Source organism: Cyprinus carpio, chromosome A19 (assembly GCF_018340385.1).
Source record: "Cyprinus carpio isolate SPL01 chromosome A19, ASM1834038v1, whole genome shotgun sequence".
In the NCBI taxonomy this organism is placed as follows: domain Eukaryota; kingdom Metazoa; phylum Chordata; class Actinopteri; order Cypriniformes; family Cyprinidae; genus Cyprinus; species Cyprinus carpio.
Genome location: NC_056590.1, coordinates 14,040,990 through 14,061,901, shown reverse-complemented (window position 1 = coordinate 14,061,901; position 20,912 = coordinate 14,040,990). Strand labels below are relative to the sequence as shown.

General features: G+C 39.8%; 2 protein-coding genes across 5 annotated transcripts; both read left to right on the top strand.

Moving 5' to 3' along the window:
- The first annotated feature begins 490 nt into the window (after positions 1-490).
- On the top strand, positions 491-6,426 carry LOC109104070 (chromatin target of PRMT1 protein-like). 3 transcript variants are annotated; one of them, XM_042776688.1, is made up of 7 exons: positions 491-754; positions 1,167-1,258; position 1,455; positions 2,193-2,342; positions 3,416-3,593; positions 5,279-5,413; positions 5,594-6,426. In XM_042776688.1, exons 2-7 carry the CDS (start codon positions 1,194-1,196, stop codon positions 5,791-5,793), a joined length of 729 nt encoding a protein of 242 aa, XP_042632622.1. In that variant the 5' UTR covers positions 491-754; positions 1,167-1,193; the 3' UTR covers positions 5,794-6,426. The 3 variants fall into 3 exon arrangements, with proteins under 3 accessions (XP_042632622.1, XP_042632621.1, XP_042632620.1); XM_042776687.1 differs by having other exon boundaries at positions 492-754; positions 1,167-1,522; XM_042776686.1 differs by lacking the exon at position 1,455 and having other exon boundaries at positions 494-754.
- A 671-nt stretch (positions 6,427-7,097) lies between these two features.
- Positions 7,098-20,260, top strand: LOC109104071 (uncharacterized protein KIAA0895-like). 2 transcript variants are annotated; one of them, XM_042776683.1, is made up of 7 exons: positions 7,098-7,380; positions 10,566-11,233; positions 14,124-14,267; positions 14,725-14,857; positions 16,190-16,495; positions 17,021-17,118; positions 17,858-20,260. In XM_042776683.1, exons 1-7 carry the CDS (start codon positions 7,113-7,115, stop codon positions 18,014-18,016), a joined length of 1,776 nt encoding a protein of 591 aa, XP_042632617.1. In that variant the 5' UTR covers positions 7,098-7,112; the 3' UTR covers positions 18,017-20,260. The 2 variants fall into 2 exon arrangements, with proteins under 2 accessions (XP_042632617.1, XP_042632618.1); XM_042776684.1 differs by having other exon boundaries at positions 7,249-7,380; positions 10,570-11,233.
- Positions 20,261-20,912: the final 652 nt, after the last annotated feature.

The window sequence follows — 20,912 nt, the reverse complement described above, 5'->3', positions numbered from 1 at the left end:
TTAAAAGTTTTATTTAAAGATACAGAATACAACTTTTAAGGTATTTTTTATTAAATTATTTAAAACAAAACAAAGTTCAAATTGAAGAATTAAAAAATAAAAAAACACTGCAACTGACCTTACAGAACTGAGCTAATAGAACTCAACATCCCACTTAGAAATGTTGCAGTCAAATACAGTTTCATAAATCTTCAATGGAAAATTTTCAAAACAAAAGTGCAAAACAAAGAACAGAATCAAACATGTCTGGTCTACAATGAATGAAATATAATGTAAAATTACATTAAAATATTACTTTATAATCATAAGAAGGGGTGGGCCACTGGCTCAAATTACTTTTTTTTATTATTATTTTAAGGTTCGTAAAATCTTGGTCCAAAACGTTCACGCACGAACCCTAGTCCTAGTATAGTAGTACGCTATTCGGCACACAGCCTTTCATGCTGAAATCTCGCGATATCTGACGCAGTAAGTAGCGCTCCATTTTCCCAGCTCTCGCAGTTATTAGCACCATTTTGTGATGAATGGGCTGCGGAGTAGAAGACCGAGATAGAAGTAGCCTGGTGTTTTTTTTTTAGCCAATTTAGTGGGATATAGCTTTGTTTTTAAGTTCTTAAATATATCCGGAAGAGGGGCGGTAGTTGTACAGTTCTCGGGCGTCAAGTAGAGAAGTCTGGAGTGTGAGTTTTGTCGAGTCGAGCGTCGCGCTAAAGCTAACAGGCTAACACAGCTACACGAGTCTTTGAAAGAAAAGGTAAGAGTGTCTCACCCTTCAATTAATATAATATCGGATTGCTTAATATGTAAATACGAGCGAGTTTTGTGTGAGTTACGGTGATAATGAAGTAAAAGATTTACGTGACGTAAATACATTTGCTAGCCGAAACCGGTAAGTCTAGTTGTTTTTCCATTATGTTGACTTCCGGTATGAATAACATAATGTTTTGAAACCTGCTGAGCATTTTTAGGCATCATTTTAGAAGGGATGTACCTTACATAAGGAAAACTCATGTTTGGGGGCCCGAGGCACAAAAAACATCAAAAAACATCATTTTAACACCATTTACCTCCATTAACTCCCTCTACTTATCTCTTACATACATTTCACTTCAATATAAATCATTATAGATACCTAACATCTGTATTCTGCTGTTTCTCTCTCACAGGAGAGATCCCTGCAAGTCTGAAGAAACATGAGCGCCCCTTCTTCTCAAAAAGTCGTGCTGAAAAGCACCACCAAGGTGTCCCTGAATCAGCGGTGAGGCGCTACGCATCCCGACAGCATTATCTCAAGGCCAGGGGGAAAAGCATACAGAGATAACTAAGGCGTCAAGACGTGTGCACTATGGAGGTCATTGAGGGGGAGACATCAGACCTGACGTGGACGCTAGACTACCCGCACGGTGTGCGCCGCTTACCCAACATGACGATGAGTCGATATTAAGACCTGACAGCGTGCCGTGTTCGGCGAGGTGTCTCTTGCGTAAGCGGCGCACACCGGAGGTGAGAGGGTAATGGTGAGGTAAGCCGACTGCACTGCAGAAGAGCATCCTCAGCCATGGGAATAAGTTGATAATGCAGGATGGTGTGTGTGCCATCCGTGTTTCTCGCGCCCTCTCTCTCTCACACACACTCTCTCTCTCTCTCTCAGATGAGTTTTTCTGCTCCTCCTCTGAGTCTCTCTCTTTCTCTCTGGCTGTCTGCAGAGTAAGGTGCTCAGTCCGTACCGAGACGTGACCTGTCCTCCCTTCTCCTCATCGGAAGCGCCTCACAGGACCGCGTGGCAGGTCACGGTCTTGGTTGTAAGTGGCTGGGTTGCCGGACACCCCTCTAAGCCCCGGGTCGTCTCGGACCGGTGACGTCACAGTCGGGCGATGGCGGCCCGTAAGTGGCGATCACTCAGAAACCCCCCTGCCTCTTCTCGATCTCTGTCCTCTCTTTAAAACACATCGTAGGCGCTCAGTTTAAGCCAGATACGTTGGGGTGTCTCCACATGTAATCGAGAGAGAGAGAGTAAATGAGAGCAGCTGTGGTCTAAAAAAGGGCATTCTCTAGATTGCTACAGGAGCCGCTGTAGCTGCGTCCGTGCTGTGTGAAATGATTTGATTTGGAACCCTCCTTTCCTCGTATCCCCCTTTCCCTCCTCTCTCTCTCTCTCTCTCTACCCTCCTCCTTCTGTTGTGTCCCACAAGTTCACGAACATGCTGAAGAACAAGCAGCCGACGGCGAGTAGCATCCGGGCGACCCTGCAGCAGCAGCACATGGCCAGTGCGAGGAACCGCCGGCTCGCGCAGCAGATGGAGAACAGGCCCTCTGTGCAGGCCGCTCTGCAACACAAACAGGTAACAGAGGAACATGCACACAGGTGGAGTTGCAAATCAGCTGACGAACTGTGAATGAAACCGTTGTGCTTTTCAGCTGACGTCACAAGCCTGCACAGGCTGTTGATTCATGTCATCCAATCGTCTAGGAATTATTTATGATAATGTTGTGTGCACTGCAGCCGTTCTAAACATTTGCAAGTAGTTTAATGTTGTATAGTAATGTTGTAACCTTTATCACGATAATAGTAAGACGTCACAAAACTGCAGACTTGCAGATCTGGTTTCATTCTGGTATGAAACACACTTCACGTATCATAAAAACAAAGCCCTTCTATTTATATCTTCGATACAACCAGAGCCCGTCTACGGAGAGCCTTCCCACTCCCTATTAAGTCCTATTGTACCGAATTTTGGTTGCAGTTCCACCAGAGTTCCACTGGGGGCGATCGCCATGAGTGCAAAATGAATGCGAGTCTATGGGGCTAGACGGCTAAATTTGATCCTTTTCACCCGATTGCCGTTGAGAAATCTCAGATCTGATTGTAGGTTTTGCAAGTTCGACATGGGTTATAGGTCGAAAGTTGAATGAACGAGTACTTATGTCCTTTCAATTTCTTACAGGTTGAGTTGTTGTTGCCCGTAACACGCTAGCATTCTGCTAATGAACGTATAACGTATGACGTCTATGACATTTTAAAAGACTTTTTAAAGCAAATAAGTGACTCTAAAAAATCTAACACCCAGCAATTTGTAATTTCTTTGCATCTCCTTTCGAATACAACATTCAAATTACTAGACAAAAAATTATATCCTGAGAAAAGTGGATTTTGAGGGGTATACCTCCATTGACCTCCATTCATTCGGCACTCGTCCTGTGAGCGCCCTCATATGGAATCAGAGTGGAACTGCAACCAGTTCAGAAGCTGGAGGTGTAGTGAGAGTGAAACTTCTCGCCATATTAGAGATTCTCTGATATCGTGTTTCACTGTTACAAGAGTTATTTCATGCTGACTTTATAAGTTAGGCATACCACATTTAATTCTGTTTAAAGACAGCCCAGAGAAACAGTCCTTTATATAACCCACCTGCAGAGCCTGAAGCAGCGACTTGGGAAGAGCAACATCCAGGCCAGGCTGGGTCGGCCCATCGGCCCGCTGATGCCAGGCAACGCCAGAGGACGGGGTTTTCCTGGAGGATTTCGTGGAGCTGGACGAGGACTGCGGGGAAGAGGAAGAGGCGGTGTCATGAGAGGAGCACTCTCTCTTAGAGGTGACCATCTTTTCATCACACAGCTGTTTGTGACCAGTGTCCTGCATCTAATAAAAAGCTAGTACCGTAGGCTCTAATTATGTGTTGCTGCAGTTCTAAATCGGAAGAAGAGATAATTGCATGTATTTCAGTGTATTTGTGCTGAAAGTACAGCGTGTCGGCTGCTTAACATTTCAAAAGACGTCTGTGCTTCGTTTGGAGTTGTCACTCACTGCAGTACAGCTGATGCGTTACAGTGTTCTTTACACCTAAACTCTGAGCTTCACACTGTGCTGATTGGTCTAAGCTGTCGTTTTATGGCTGTTAGGAGACCCCTGGTGTGCTCCCGGACTTGTAGTTCCTGCACCTGTTGTGCAGACTCTGGGTGATAACAGAACGAGACAGCTGAGGCCTGCCTTCCTGGTCAACGAGTGTAGATGATTAAAGGGAGCATTCGCCTCAAATTGTAAATTGTCATTTACTCCGCTTCATATTGTTCCAAATCTGTTTGACTTCATTCAGAAGTAAAAAAAAATTTTGGTTACCAGTTTTGGTTCCCATTGTCTGGACGCAAAAATAGTTAACCCTTTAAGTGTCACCCCCTATTTTTTTTAAATAGGCATTAAAGTGCACCATCCAAACTTAAATTGTTGTAACTTATGAACAATTTGGAATATAAACCTCTTTTTAAAGAAGAAAATTAGCAGATTTTGGCAAAAGTGGAATTTTTTTTTTCAAAAAATTAAAGTATCAAAAAGTTATAGAAGTTTAAATGTATTGTAAATAAAATCCGCTATTAATTTTATTTTATTTTATTTATTATAAATATTTTACATAGCAGGTTTTGCTCTAAAATCGGTATAAAATTAAAGCCTTGTCTAAATAAGTTATGTTCAAAATTTGAAGTTGATATGAAAAAAAATTGAGGTTCCTGTGAGATTTTAAAGTTAGGGCGTTACCACAAACAGCCATGGGAGCATCAAAACTCCTTTGATTTTGTTTAATGAATTTTTCTCTAGATTTCTCTGTCAATTTTTACTTCAATACTCAAAAATAACCACCAAATATGGAATCTGAGAACTCAGACCTTTCCAATGATATGTTTGTTGCCAAGATTATAATAGTTTTGATTCTAAAAGACTGTAATGCATTTTGTAATATGACACTTGACACTGCCCCACTAAGGGGGAGAGACCGCCATAAGATTTTAAAGTACCATTTCCAAACACAATGTCCCGATTTGAAAAATGGTTTTCACAGGATGAATCTTGGGCTTCTAAGCTTTCAAATGATTTTTTATGATGAACTAAAAGATTTTATAGAGAAAAAGGACAACAACAAAAAGAGCGCCAAGCGTCCCAACAGGTGGGACGGTGACAGTTAAGGGGTTAAAAGCAATGGTTAAACCAAAACATTCTTCAAAATATCATCTTTTATGCTCCACAGAATCAGTCAGTCATACAGGTTTGGAACAACATGAGACTAAGTAAATGACAGAATTTGTATTACTCTTTATGGGAGATCATTTTTGCAGCCGAAATGAATTTGAGTATCTTGTTTATGAGTAATTTTGACTCATTGGCGCTCTTGAATTATCTTTCAGTTATTGAGCGAAGTTAACAGTAAAAGAAATGCCAGTTCTTTCCATTAAGGAAGTATTTTCACATTGATTTTCCTCTGCTGAAGCGATAGTTTTGATCTGTTAGGTGCCGGTCCGATGAGAGGAAGGGGTGGTCCTGGACGCATCGGTCTCCGTCGAGGCATGCGTCAGCGAGGAGGAGGCACAGGACGAGGTGCTCTGGGTGGCCGAGGAGCAGCACGTGGAGCAGCTGGAGGAAGAGGTGAGAAATACCACCACCAGCGTCCAAGTCCTGCACTACATATTGTCTTGTTCAAGAAGCTGTTTTGCTCATCACAATAAGGAAAAAAAGACGATTGAGACTTCTGTTTCAATGGGGGGGGGGATGTTCTGTTTTGTTCTTGCATCTCTCAACATTTAAGTGTCTGATTGTCTGTCTTAGGCCGCGGGGGTCTGAGAGGTCGTGGAGGGTTTGCAGGAAGGGGTCGTGGACGCGGCAGAGGCCGAGGAGCAGGCCGTCCCATCGTCACACGCGAGCAGTTGGACAACCAGCTTGATGCTTACATGTCCAAGACCAAGGGCCACCTGGACGCCGAGCTGGATGCGTACATGGCCCAAGCAGACCCTGAGAGCATGGAGTAACCACAGCTGAGCTGAGAGAGAGAGAGACAGCAGCCCCCCGAAGAGCTGCAGAGAATAGACTGATTGACAACATACACATTCAGTACCATTAAAGCTGTTGCTCTTCGACACTCCCTGAGAAGACATTTTAAACTTGAAGGTTGTGCAAAGTTATGGTTCCATCCCCGTTGTCTTCGCCACTCACATTTTCTAAACTCAAGCCTACCACAGATCTAAAACACAATAAGACCTCTAAGAAAACGATTGGCAGTAAAGTGAAGGAAAAAAAACATGTTTTCCATTGAACTATAATAACAGAGATTGTGCTTGTGCGTGTTTATTGGCTGAAAGTGTCCCAGTGTACGCAGAACTGTGAACTCAAGGACATCTGATCATCGGGTGTTAAAATGTGGTTTACGAACAGATGTTAATTGCCATAATGTTCTACAAATGAAACTTACCTTTTATTATTGTATTTTTATTGTTTTAAAGTGGAACTTTTATTCAGTATACACAATCTTAAGTCTTTTTTGTCTGTCATAAAAGATGTTTAAAAGTATATTGTAACTCACAGCCGCTTTTTTTTTTTTTTTTTTTTTTTTTTTTTTTATTTTTTTTTTTTTTTGGCTTCAAATAAATCTTGGCCATAAGATGCATATGCCTCCATTAACTTCTTGAACAATATTATCAACATTAACTTTCTAGACATTTAATGTTCTTTTTTCCTTTCTGTCTTACAAGCATCAAATGTTCATTGTCTCCACAAGAGGGAGGTATAAAGCTGCGCGTGGCCCGGTGTTTTATTTAGATTTTTTTTTTTTTTTTTTTTTTTTTCTTCTACAAAGCATAATTTAGATGGGTTTAATTAAATGTTTCTGGGGAATGTGAATGTGTACGATGAGTAATGAGAGCTGAGATATTTGTACTTTGCTTGTCCGAGTGGCTAACGCTGTTCAATGGTCTATAAATATCAGAAATTATATTAAATATTGGTTCAATATATTGCACAATACCATAAAAAAAAAATGAACTCAGAGGTTAAACTAAAGTGTTAAAAAAAAGATCGTTAAACAGCGATCATAAGGTCTTGATGCCTTAAATACATTTAAGAGATAGAATGAGAAATGTAATCATAACACATTTGCTCTGTTTTACGCATTTAAATGCATTGCAATATTTAGTTGTAAGTATTATGAAATGCATTCTTAAATAAACATCTGAATTAACGGTTTACTTAAATCTATCACTTCAATAAAATAGCAATTCACAGATTATAAAATGTACAAATTACATTCGAAACGGAACTGACGTTTTGGGGGGGGTGACGTTGACAGCGCACCATGGCAACGCGCTTCTGCGCTCGCTCGCTTCAGCGTCGGTCCGGACAGAAGCAGTTGTGCGGTGCAGATCCTGCAAACGGAGATTTGCAAACTGCAGCATTACTCTGCGCTGTGCCTGTGCAAGATGTTATAACCGCGTTACTCGAGTATTTGTCGTTTCGTTCGTGCGTTTCATTATTTAATATAAAAAGCATCTGCTTCCTCACGGCTGAAAAGTTGAGGCTGCGCAGCGCGAGCGAGATGATGCTCGAATCCATTGAAGTTATAGGTGAGTCTCTCAGTGTATGCTGATGTTACAGCAGTGTTCTTCAGAGTGCATAGACATGACAACCCACTGCTTTAGGGAACTGAAGTGGATATTTAATTAAAACGAGACTCCTTAGAATTAATTGCAGAGACTTCATACTTACAGCTAAATTGCTGCGATACTACTTAAAACTAATTGCAAAAATTGCTCCAGAAAGTAAAATGAGTTGTGCAATGCATTGGCATGTTTAGTGTATCCAAATGTACTTTATGCATGCTACATCTTCGAATGAAGCCCTAAAGATCTTAACATAGACAGACAGTTGTATGTGCTGCTTCACTAGTTTGGCTGTGTGGTGCTGAGGCTGTGGTTCTCTACATCAGTGCACCTGTCAGAGCTGTTCTCTGTGATAAGGCCTGGGATCATTTCACACAGGCACGTGGACTAGTGCGGCCGTTGTGCGCCACAGGGTTGCCTGATGTAACACTGATACATCATATGTATCCTCAGTCTATCCTCCTGTGATGATGGAGAAACAAATTACAGTATTACAGTACAGTACATTTATTCCTGTAGCAGATGATTTTATCCAAAACGACAAATGTGGAACAGACGGGGATTACGAAAGCATGCAGAGCATGGTTGTCAAGCAGTACCTGTCATGCTGAATGGGGAATAGTATTTGTTTTGCTCTCATACAGGTTTAGCCTGGTCTGTGAAGTGAACTCAATAGACAGTTGAAAGAGCTGCTTACAGCGTGCTTCATTTCACTGTGCAGTTCGGATCTGTTTCTCGTCTTTTGTTGGAGTCAAGGTTAAGTGGGTGAGGGAGATTTGGTTTCCAGGGAAATGGGGACACAACACTGAATTGACAATTGCGGGACCGGTCTCAAGTTTGAGACCAGCAGTATTTCCTTTTCTTGAAATTCCACCTGGTGCTCTGTTATCACATCCTAATATATTTTGATATTGTCATGGCAAAAGGGTGTTGTTAGTAGGGATGGCTGACGCGAAACGGATGTTTCGACATGGTGTCGAGATCCTGAAGCGCAGATGTTTCGAAACACTGCTCCGAAGTGTGATTCGAAACACCCATGTCACGTGACTAGGGCGATTCAAAGCATCGGGGCGTTTCACACTCGTTTCGAGACCCGAATCTGCTTTTGATCAACAGGGTTGGGAACAAACCACACAATCGCACATCTGTCTTAACCTAACTCCCACAAAGTATAAAAGTGGAGTTAATGCAGCAGAACAATGAACAGTTGTGGCCTGATGTCTTTTATTAATGTTTATTTTTTTAATACCAAAATAACTTGTCAGAGAGACGTTACAACACATTACAAGAACAGAACAATAAAAACACAACTTTCAAATTATAATTAATTAATTCTGACAACATGCCAGGCCACTCTCCCAACCCACATGCTGAAAGGCGGGTATAACATATATGTTATAATTCAGTCATATAAGTCAATTCACTCAACTAATTCATTGCCAATGCTGTTTCAGGGAAACACTTGAAAATGAGCACTAGGTGTCACCGTAGAGACGGGTGTCGAATTGTTTCAAAACCTTGGCACATTTGCTTCAACTGTTTCAGTGTTTCATGAAGCCTCACTCTGCTCACCACTAGTTGTTAGGTCCCCAGATTAACTATATAGTATTATAGAGTAGTATAGAGGTTGTAGTACTCAAGACCGAACTCTAGAGTTTAAGACCATATTTTCATTGTCTTGGTCTTGTCATGAACTCAGCAGCATTTGGACTCAGTCTTGACTTGGACTTAACCCTCAAGTCTCTGACATGAATCGGATGAGACCCTTTACGGTCTTGAACTTGACTCAGACACAACACTCTACTGGACTCTTACTTGACTCAGACATGACCTTCTTTGGTCTTGGACTTGACTTGAAGTGACCCTCTTCTGGTCTCAAACTTTCTGTTCTCAGACTTGACTTGGGCATGACCCTCTTCTGGTCTCAAACTTAACTCAGATGCAGCCCTCTTCTGGTCTCAGAATTGACTCAAACTTGACCCTCTTCTGGTCTCAGATTTGACATGGGTGTGATCCCTCTTCTGGTCTCAAACATTACTTGAACGCAGACCTCTTCTAGTCTCAAACTTGACTCAGACTTTACACTCTTCTAGTCTCAGACTTGACTTGAACGCAGCCCTCTTCTGGTCTCAAACTTGACCCTCTTCTGTTCTCAGACTTGACTTGGGCATGACCCTCTTCTGGTCTCAAACTTGACCCTCTTCTGTTCTCAGACTTGACTTGGGCATGACCCTCTTCTGGTCTCAAACTTAACTCAGATGCAGCCCTCTTCTGGTCTCAGAATTGACTCAAACTTGACCCTCTTCTGGTCTCGGATTTGACTTGAACGCAGACCTCTTCTAGTCTCAAACTTGACTCAGACTTTACACTCTTCTAGTCTCAGACTTGACATGAACGCAGCCCTCTTCTGGTCTCAAACTTGACTGAGATGCAGCCTTCTTCTGGGCTTGGACTTGACCCAGATATGGCCCTCTTCTAGTCTCGAACTTGACTCAGACTTTACACTCTTCTGGTCTCAGACTTGACTTGAACGCAGCCATCTTCTGGTCTAAAACTTGACTCAGATGCAGCCTTCTTCTGGTCTCAGACTTGACTTGAACGCAGCCATCTTCTGGTCTAAAACTTGACTCAGATGCAGCCTTCTTCTGGTCTCAGACTTGACTTGAACGCAGCCCTCTTCTGGTCTCAGACTTGACTTGAACGCAGCCATCTTCTGGTCTAAAACTTGACTCAGATGCAGCCTTCTTCTGGTCTCAGACTTGACTCGAACGCAGCCCTCTTCTGGTCTTGGACTTGACCCGGATATGGCCCTCTTTTAATCTCGAACTTGACTCAGACTTTACCCTCTTCTAGTGTCAGACTTGACTCAAAGTGACCCTCTTCTGGTCTCGGACTTGACTTGAAGAGACCCTCTTCTGGTTTCGGACTTTACTCGGATGTGACTGTCTTCTGATCTCAGTCTTGGTCCTCTTCTGGTCTCAGACAAAACCCTTTTCTGGTTTCAGTCTTTACTTAGACATAACCTTCTCAAGTCTCAGCCTGGAATCGAATGAGCTGGTCTCAACTACAAGACCGCAATTTACTGTAGTACATCCTTAAGTATATATTGTATATGAATATTGTTTTTTTGTTGTTTCATTTCCTTCCAGAAAGGCTCCATTGGCCAGAGCTGGAAATGTCTAAGAGTTGTGTCCTAAGCCCCATGGAGATGCCTGTGAGCCCCAGTCAGCTGCGTCTGGAGCACATATCCTCTGGCGTTCTGAAGGACCTGTTTAACACGGCCACCAGCAGCTACAACACACTGCTGCAGAAAGAGTCAGATGCTCAGGAGAGCCCTAAACATTCCTCCTACAAGTGCCCCAAACGAGTCTCCACGGCAAGGCATCGCGACAGACCCTTGCCGACTCTTGCACCTCTAACGATGAGTGGCCTGGCTTTTGGTTACAGAGACAGCAGGCATGCTCAGTCGGTGTTCTCCTGTTTCTCCACCAGCAGTTCCAAGCAAACTAACAGCATCACCGTGCTGGGCAGTGCCATCCGCCTGGCCCCCGGCCCCATCCCCAGGCCAAAAAACAGCTGCCCGGCTGGCACCAAACTCCCACAGCTGTCCAGAGCGCTCCCTGCTGTTCGTGATGGAGAGAATTCAATCAAGAAGCTCTGCATCCTCACTGCCATAAAGCCGTCTAATGTGGAGAAAGAGAAGGCCAGGTTTTTCAAATCGGAATTTAAATACAACCCCCAGTTTGAGTACAGCAACCCTCTGCCTCCACAAGTACTAGCAAAGCACAGCACCGCTTCAGACCGCTTCCTCACACAGGTGAGTGTCCATACTCTCAAGGTGGTTGCACACTGGACGAGAAGCGCTGTACCGCCCCGCATCTAGAACAATTCATAAAACAAGTACAACACGACGTAGCTGGTGTGCGTATACTCATAAATAACAATGTGTTCGAATTTTAAAGATGTGGTGTGATGCGGCTTCTCGTCCGGGGTGCCTTCATACAGATCAGATTAAGGACCTTGACTCTGTATCCACTGTTATCCAGTCACAAACATACACTTGTTCAAAATTGGGTCTGAGGACTAAGCCAAAAATGTACTTAAAGGGATAGTTCACCCAAAAACAAAAATGTGCTGTTAATTTACTCACCCTTTAAGATGTATGTAGGTGACTTTTTTTTCTTCAGCAGAACAGTAAAGAAGATTTTTAGGCAATTCATACAATGCACGTCTATGACTGCCGGTTTTTGAGCGTCAAAAAAACCAAATCAGACAAGACCAAATCAATACCCGTGGCTCCTGACAATACATTAAAGTGTTATGAAGTGAAACGGTCACATTTACGACAGCGAAAATCAACAGGAATCCAGGCAACTGGGAAGGCAAAAGATTTACTAATGCATATTTTGAAGTGGGTTCAAGTTTGACACCATGAATTCGCCACTCTGACCAATATAAAGCTTTTTTTTTAAAAAGACACCTCTGTGAAAAATATTTCCCATATATCTACACAACACACAATATAGAAAATATATCTTTTTGCAAAATAATAATATGAGAGCACACCTACAAAAAACACTAGTATGCAAACATAAGCTTGTCCGATGTCTTGTAAGTGCACAGTCCCCACATAGAGTGTTTGGGCCCTATACCTTTTTAACTTACTGTACATTGTGTTGCAAGACAGCCTCCGAAATGAGACGCAGCTATGGTGAGATATGTCAACATTTAAACTACTTCAAAGTGTTTTTTTTTAAACATTTGTATTGTTAAATGTTCAAGTAAGTTGAAACCCAGTACTTTTACTTATAATTGTATTTCAGCATTTTCTCTCTCTCTCTCTCAAAAAAAAAAAATCCTGTCGTCACTGACGCACAATGAACTTTGGGATTGTCTGGTCCACAAAGGATCCATTTGATGTATCATTTGTGGCCTGGGAAATGAAGGATGCATTTTGAGGCCGCGTTTGAAGGAGTCTTTGAAATGGACGACCTTCGTCGTGCCATTGTAATGCATTCGGTCTTTGTAATGCATTCGGTCTTGAAATGCAGCCTTTAAATGGATAGAGCTTCTGAATTTGTACATGCCATATTGCATTCTGACTTCGGTGCACAATGCTTCCGTTTGCATATTAGCATTAGCATCTAGCAAATTTAATTATCCTAAAATTCACTCAAGACATACATTCATACTTTGCCACAGTTTACAACTGATAAATTTGATCTCCATCAAATTCGTCCTATTCCACTGCTCAAGGGGTTGTGGGTAATAGTAGACTGAAAATCTTGCACTGATGCTCACTAAAAAATTAGCCAAATAGTAATTTTGGACACCTTTAGCATACAAGGGTTGTGATGCACTTATGTAACTCTATTTAACTGGATAGTATTCAAATTGGGATGCAACCTATGAGTAATTAACAAATGCTTTTATGTCAAATGGTTTTGTTTTCATTTTATTGCACGCTGCATTGCTTTAAAAAGGACTTGGGAGAGAATTAGCAAATGTATATAAGGATCCAGCCATGTTTGTCTGAGAGCTGACCTGGCCTGAACTTGGTTTAAAGAGCTGTGGTGTGCCAGAAGTCACAGCAAATCTGCCCTCAAGGTCTCTATTTGATTCCTTCTCATGATCGGCCACATTTAGCTTTCATTTGCCTTCATCCTTTTTTGTGCTGAAATCTTCTTTTGAAAGGTTTTGTGTTAGTTATTTTCATTCACACCCAATAATCCAGCTCCTGGAGGGCTGCAGTTCCAATCCTCCTCTAACACACATACCAGTAGTTTTCAAATAACCCTGAAGAACTTGATAAGATGGATCAGATGTGTTTAATTAGGCTTGAAACTAAACTCTGCAGGGCTGTGGCCCTCTAGGAATTGGGTTTGGCAGCCCTGCTGTAATGTCACAGTCCTGTAAGTGAGATTAAGAGGAATTACTCCTTAAAAAAACATTCTGACTTTTTAGTTCTGTACGTTCAACCTGGATTAAGTTAGAAACAGGTGCTTTACCTTTACCACACAGCTCAAAGCAATGTGCTACAACTGTATGTGCTGCCAACAACACGATCAGACTAATAAACCTCCTTGAAGGTTAAGGAGTTCATCAATTCAATTTAATTCAGTTTCCTGCTAGCTATTAACAGAGCCAACACTGTGAGAGCAACACAGAGCTCTTTGTACAGGGCATCAGAGATCCTATAATAGTTTTCCTGGCTGCAAAAGCCAACAAAAACAACATAGCAAGTTATATTTTACCAGAGAGTTGGATAATGTTTAAATGAACATATAGTGGGGTATAGTGGCTGTTTTAGAGCTTTGTGTGCTGCAACAAAGGATAAATGGATTCATTTCAGACCATTGTATTGATTATCTCAGAGTGCTGAGCTCACTGTGGATCAGCCTCAAGCATATCCTGACATATCACAAATCAGTTTTCATAAATCTACACCGCACCAAAGCCCCAGCTATGGCCTAGTTATTTACTGAGGTCTGTACATTCATGACATAACAGTTGAGCGTTATTTTGAGCTGTGCCTCTGCATTACACAGCCAGAGTTTATCTCAAAGCACAAACAGGCACAAATATCAGTCCTACTATCATACATTTCTACACAAGGGAACCTTATTGGAAAATTGGGAAATCAACATATAAAAATACATGAATTATTAATTAGCAAATTCATCTTTGAGTGTTTGCTGTCGTCTCAGGCTGTGCGGATCATGGAGTTGGCCGTGCAGAAATACGGCTCCTATGAGAAGTTTGAACAGGCTACCGGAGGAAACCTCCTCACCAAGAGCCGCATCTGGTACCATGTCAAAAAATACATGGAGAAGGAAGGATGCATGGGAGAGGTGAGAGAGCGAAATCATCACAAAGGAGCGTTATGTATTGTCAAAGCTAACTCCACTTTTAATTCAACCAAAAAAAAATCTCATGAACATCAAAAAGTTCTAAATAATTAGAAGTTTGTGGTCAGTAAGATTTTTTTATGTTTTTGTAAGAAATCTCACCAAGGCTGCATTTATTTGATCAAAAATACAGTAAAATTTTAGAAATATTTTTACAATTTAAAATAACTGTTCTATTTGAATCTGTTTTAAAATGTAATTTTTTCCTTTGATGCAAAGCTGAATTTTCAGTATCATTACTCCAGTCTTCAGTGTCACATGATCCTTCAGAAATCAGTATAATATGATGATTTGCTGCTGTTACTGACCCCAGTCTTTTGAATGGTAGTGTAGTTGATTGATATTTTTATTATTGTGAGAGTGTTCTAACATTTAAATGTAGAATTTCTTCTCTCTGCAGATTGTGGTTAATCTTACTGATGACCTCCTGTCCAGAGCGTCTATGACTGTGGTGAACAGCAGACCTACGCTCACCATTAACATCTCTACTGCCAGAGAGCAGTGGCTGGAGGGGATGCTGAGGCACGAAATCGGTGCGTGTTTGTCTGTATCAGCATCTGACAGTCCGTTGAGTCTCCTGTTAGAGACCAGCTCCAGTCCCTTGTGTTCTGTACTTTGGATCGTGTCTCGGTCACCCCAGGAAAATCAGCCGTCTGTGTCGGCAACAGCTTGTGTTCCTGCTGTAAGGGACTATTACACCCTGAGCGCATCAGAGCTCAGTGTCAGGGCCACAGTAATTACACTCCCACGCTGTGTGTTCTCTCTGCTTCACTTTCTCTGTTTGTCTGCTCAGAAATCAGGGGTTGGCTGCTGGAGACATGACCTGGCAACTATTTACAATGTTTTGGTAAAGATATGTTCAGTAGTCACAAGCGAGTCCCTTGTGAAAAGAAGTGAGGTTAATTGTATTATTAGTGCACTTAAAGTGTAAATCAAATATTAAAAATGCATTTAAACTAAAAAAAAAAAAAACTGTACTTGCAGATCATATAATATAAATAAAATAGAACACTTAAGTTTACTTAAAGAGAGACTTTCTTGACTTTCTTAACACTTAAGTACATTTTTCAAAAGTTTTTTTAAAAGTTTTAATTTAAAGTATATTTTAAATAATTGTTTTAAGATTTTTTTCGAGATTTAAAGAAGTACACTTGAAATCTCGACTAACATAGTAAAGCACATGTACATGAAATGACATAAAAAGATGTACTTAAGTCTTACTTAAGTGGGGCAAAAAAGCTAATTGCATTTAATATACATTTAAACTACTATACAATTAAATTTTAATTGTGGTTAGCATACAATTTAGTGTCTTACATTTAGTATGTTCTTTTGAAGTATATCATATTACAGTATATTGAAGTCTATTTATATTATTTACATAATGAGTACTGCTTTTCAAAAGTATACTAAAGTGTAATTTTAGTATGCTAAAAGGATGTCACAAGGAGTGTGACAATAACTCATAATCATGAATGAATTCAGCTGCTTTACTAAATTCAAGCATCATCTACATACATTTGTATATATTTTAAATGGTGATTAAAGCATCTCTATTTATTTTGCTTATACTTGCATTTTCTTAAGTTAAGCCACACTCTAAATTATTGTTATTGGTAGAAATATTGATTAAAACATACATCCTGCTCATTCATCCTTCAAAGTAATGGTTCTTTGAATATTGTTGTGGATGGTGAGGGCCTCTGTGTATTAAATGACAACAGTGAGATTAATTTGCTAACTACAAATTATTAAAAGTTATGATATATTGATTTTGATGAGCTTTGATCTTCCCATATGAATTAATGAATCCAGATTGTTGTGAATTGGTTGCTAAAGCAAACCCGCCTTCATCTTTCGCGCAGGTACACACTACTTCCGCGGCATCAACAACAGTCACCAGCCGTGGAGCAGCAGCGGCGGCAGAAAGAAACACAGTCTGCGGCCCATCAACCCCACTGAGGAGGGTCTGGCCAGCATCCACAGCGTGCTCTTCCGCAAGGACCCCACCCTGTGGCGCGCCGCCCTGCTCTACTACACCGTCTACCAGGCCAGCCGCATGTCCTTCTCACAGCTGTTTCACAACCTGGGCCGGTTCGTCCACGACCCCAACACACGATGGGACTACTGCGTCAGAGCCAAACGAGGACAGACTGACACAGCACTGCCAGGTACAGCACTTCCTCCTGTGTAGTGGTCAGCCTACATGGATTTGTTTGATGCCGATATCTTATAGAGCAGGGTGGCTGATGACCGATATAAAGAAGATATATATTTGATATCACACTGTTTAATTTAAAGATAGTAAAAACCTGCATAACAATTGCCGAAATTAAACTTACATTTAGTTTACATAATGTTTACTAAATTTGAAAATTAATAAACATGAAAACAAATTTTGAACTTGATAAATTAATCTGTAAAGAAAAAAAATATTTTATTTAAATGGCAATGATTCTATAATTATATTACAGTATTTTTCACAAATAAAGAAATTGTTACAAATAAAAAGAAAAAAAAAAAAAATAACAAACAACAACTAAAAAACACTGATAATAAAAAAAAAAAAAAAAAAGCCAATTATCAGCAGATATATCGGTATATCGGTCAACCACATTCCCTGATTCTCAGGCTTGATGACTTACAGAGTTATCATTGTGTTTATGCATCTAAATAATCAAATATTTTTGTTTTAGGTTGTTTCAGTAAAGACCAAGTTTATCTAGATGGCATCCTGAAGATCCTCAGGCACAGAGACAAGATTGACTTCCAGCTGCTTATGGCTCTGGGCAAGGTCAGTTTGAAGTCAACATGTTTAAATGCACAAAGTGTTTCTTTACTAACATACATTGTTTTTAACTTGATTTTTTTGCTGCATAATGAATTGAAATGTAGCCAAAATCACAATATTTAATTAATTATATACAAGGTTTTATCGTGAAGCTCTAGATGATGCAGGCCAATCAGGGTTGCCAGGTGTTCGCAACAAAACTAGCCCAACTGCGTTTCAAAGGGGGTTCTCCGGTAATTCATTCCGGGGGGTAAAATACATGTTTTTCGGCGGGGATCCTACAGTAAAATTCACATTCTAGGGGCTATTTCCTACATGTATTTCCTACATGCTCACAGCAGCATGTATATTACCATGCTAAACAGACAGAATGACAAACAGAAATATATGTGTTGCATATTTCAGTGAAGCGCAGCACTTCGTTCATTTACATGTGAGCAGCTCATAATTCATGTTTTAGCTTCTTGGATCAGTTCACAGTTAATGCTGCTCAACATGAACTTGATGTATGCATCCGCTTTGAGTCTGAGTGTCTTGTCTTTAACATGCAATTGGGAACAAAACATGAGCCAGCCATATTCTCATACTTTAAGTGTGAAGTGCAAAAGAGAAGCTTTAAGGGCTCCCTGTGGTTTTCTGTCAAAATAAAAGTTTGCTTAACGAGTGAAAAATTACATTTACTTTTTTTTCCCCCAATCATGCAGTCCTATTTTTACTGTGTGTATGTGTGTGTGTTGTGCAGGTGTCTTATGAGGACGTGGAGCGTCTGAAGAGTCTGGCTCTGCTGGAGCACGTGCGGATTCCTCACTTCCTGCAGGACCAAGCACGCTACACGGAGCAGCTTCATAAAATCATGGAGGTCAACCAGTTAACCGATGAGGAGCTGTGCACACTTATCTGAACTTATGTGACCTCCGACCTCCAGCATGAATCTCACAAAGCCTGTCCAGGTCATACATTACCATTCATAAATAAAAAAAAACATGTCCAGGTCATATTTCATTAAAAACTAAAGAAAGAAAGATGAAATTACTTTTTGCATTAAAAATCAAGCCTATTTTTAGAAGCATTAAATATTTTTTGAATTTTCCAATTATTTTAATGACACTTAGGTAGGGCTGCCCCCTAATAGTCAACTAACCATTAGAGGCTTAGTCGAGCAAAAACTTTTTAGTCGCAGGGACAAAAGAAACCACAGGAAGTGGCGAAGTCACGTAGTCAGTGATGAACAGATTATTAGCAGCTGGTCTATGTGGTAATTACAGTACATCGGTCGGGACAGCCAAACAGTTGTTTCGTTTGGGACCTCAAATGTGGCTTATCATATGAAACATGTAAGTAATAGTGTCATTACATGGCCGTTTGCTTGTAGGTTTAGGAGTAGATATGGGGGAGGGGTCAGGGTTAGGGGTGGGGTTATGTTTAGGCAATCAGTTACCGACTTCAACGAGGGGGTGCATAATCTGGCATGGGTGCAGAATTCAGCACAACACTACGATGCAATCATTTGCATTTAACTTAAAATACGTCATCATTTTTGGTCATACAGATAAGAGTAATACATCTTTCGAATCTGTAAAATGTTTACTTTTATTTGTGTGCACTCACAATAACAACAAAACATTGTGCTTTTGTAAAATAATGAAAGAAAACAGGGTGCGCTTTCTGCCATTTAGGTTTCTGTGAACTTGAGTGCATCAAAAAAAAAAAAGAGACAATACTCTGAGATAACACAGACATGAAAGTATAGAAAGCAAAATCACTACTTTTAAATGAACCAATTCAAATGGAAAACAAATATTTTCAGATTAAGTAATCTGTATGAAATGTGCATGTCCACTGTGGAGATGACGACTTCATCACTGCAGCCGAAAATACAGAAACACTAGTTTATCAGTGAAGTATTATAATGTTAAGGCAGTCTTCTTGCTGTTTTTTCCTTGACTCATTCATAAGCATTACTTCTGCGGTGTGCTGTGGCAAGCTATAGGCTATAGGCAATTAAAGGCTCATTATTATGAATTATATGGTTTATTAATATAAACGTGCAATCTCATTTAGCGTAAATTTACAAAAATCTTATTCCGATTACTGTAATGTGAAAATTTATTATATTATAGTCATTAATCATTACCAATATTACAAAATGTAAAAAGAAATTACCAAATTACAAAATGTTATGATGCAAAAAACTTTATAGTTTTAAAACAGACTAAATTTTTGCTCTAAATGTTTTTTTTTCCTTTTTTTTTTTCTCGTGAAGCAGGACTGGAAAATAAAGAGATTTCTGGGATAGAGACTCAAACATTCACTCTGTATAGGAGCCTATGGAGCTTTATTTGTTTTTCTCTGGTAAAATTTAATTTTAAGGGGTTTTTTAGCCCGTGCGGTGCATTAAGTCCCCTGTAGTTCTCAGGACACGTTTCTCTTTTGAGGGGATATTGAGGGGCCAACTTACCATCAGTTACAGATTGCCAAACATTCATATGTACTACAAGTTCCTTAAGCTGTTTATTTCCTGAATTTTTATAACACTTTAATTTGAATATCTTATAAACTGCTTGATACACACACACACACACGTGTGTGTGTGTGTGTGTGTGTGTGTGTGTGTGTGTGTATCAAGCAGCTGAAAAAAAAAATATATATATATATATTATATAATATATATATATATATATATATATATTTACATATTTATGAAGGCATGTATTTAACAATATAACTTTTAAACCAGTGGTTCCCAACTATATTCCTGGAGCACTTTTGGGAGCCATGTTGAGGATTACAAAAAGGGTAAATTTCTGAGTGCCAAAATGTTAACCTTTCTTTAAAAAGTGTCCTTTATGGAAGTAGACAATCCTTTGTGTCTTAAATGTCATACTATACAGTATATGAATAACGTCTCACTAGTACAACTACTTTACCTTGACTGTATTGTTGATGTGTATGACCTTTGACCTTGCTCTGTTCTTGCCATTCTCCCATTTATCAAAAAATAAATAAATAAATAAATAAATTCTCAATATGATCTTAATATATCTAAATTAATAAAATAAATGTATGCCTTGCATTCAGACCAGCTCTGTTCAGATGTTAATTTTAACGCATGTTAAATTGAATTAAAATGAAATTATTTCTGAAATTTTTCAAATATCTCTTGCATACAGTAAGTGTTTGGTTGTGAATCATCTTCCTCATGACTCTTTCCTAAAGTCTTATCAGAGAAACACACTGGTCAAGCTCAAGCTCAACCTAATAATCCTGACCAAATATTTCACAGTCTAGCAAATTTGATCCACCCTGTTACATGACATCTTTACATTGCAGTGTGTTAGTAGGGTGGACACTAGCTAAAAAAAAAACAACATGCTAGCAGAAGATTTAACATTTAGGAAGAATACTAATAGATATATAACATCTGTTTAAAGAAATAACTTTTTCATGTCCAGTACAAATTAACGCAACAGGGTGGACAAGTTATGTTTTACAATATTAGATAAATCTTCTAAAATGAGGAAAAGTTCATGACTACTACATGCTTTGTTCTTGGAGCTGCTTTCCCTTCAAGGAAATGATGTCACATCTAGCAAGTCATGTGATTTAGGGTGTATGCTTAAGATTTTAAAGGGTAGGTAGCACCAGTGTAACAGGGTAGACTGGAGTTTGAGAGACATAAACTAATGGCTTTACACATAAAAAAAAAAGTATCAATCATTTGTTTTACGTAAAAGAGAATAAAATGTGTACTGTATACTAATACTCAAAATTGCACATTTCACAATAAATATGTAACT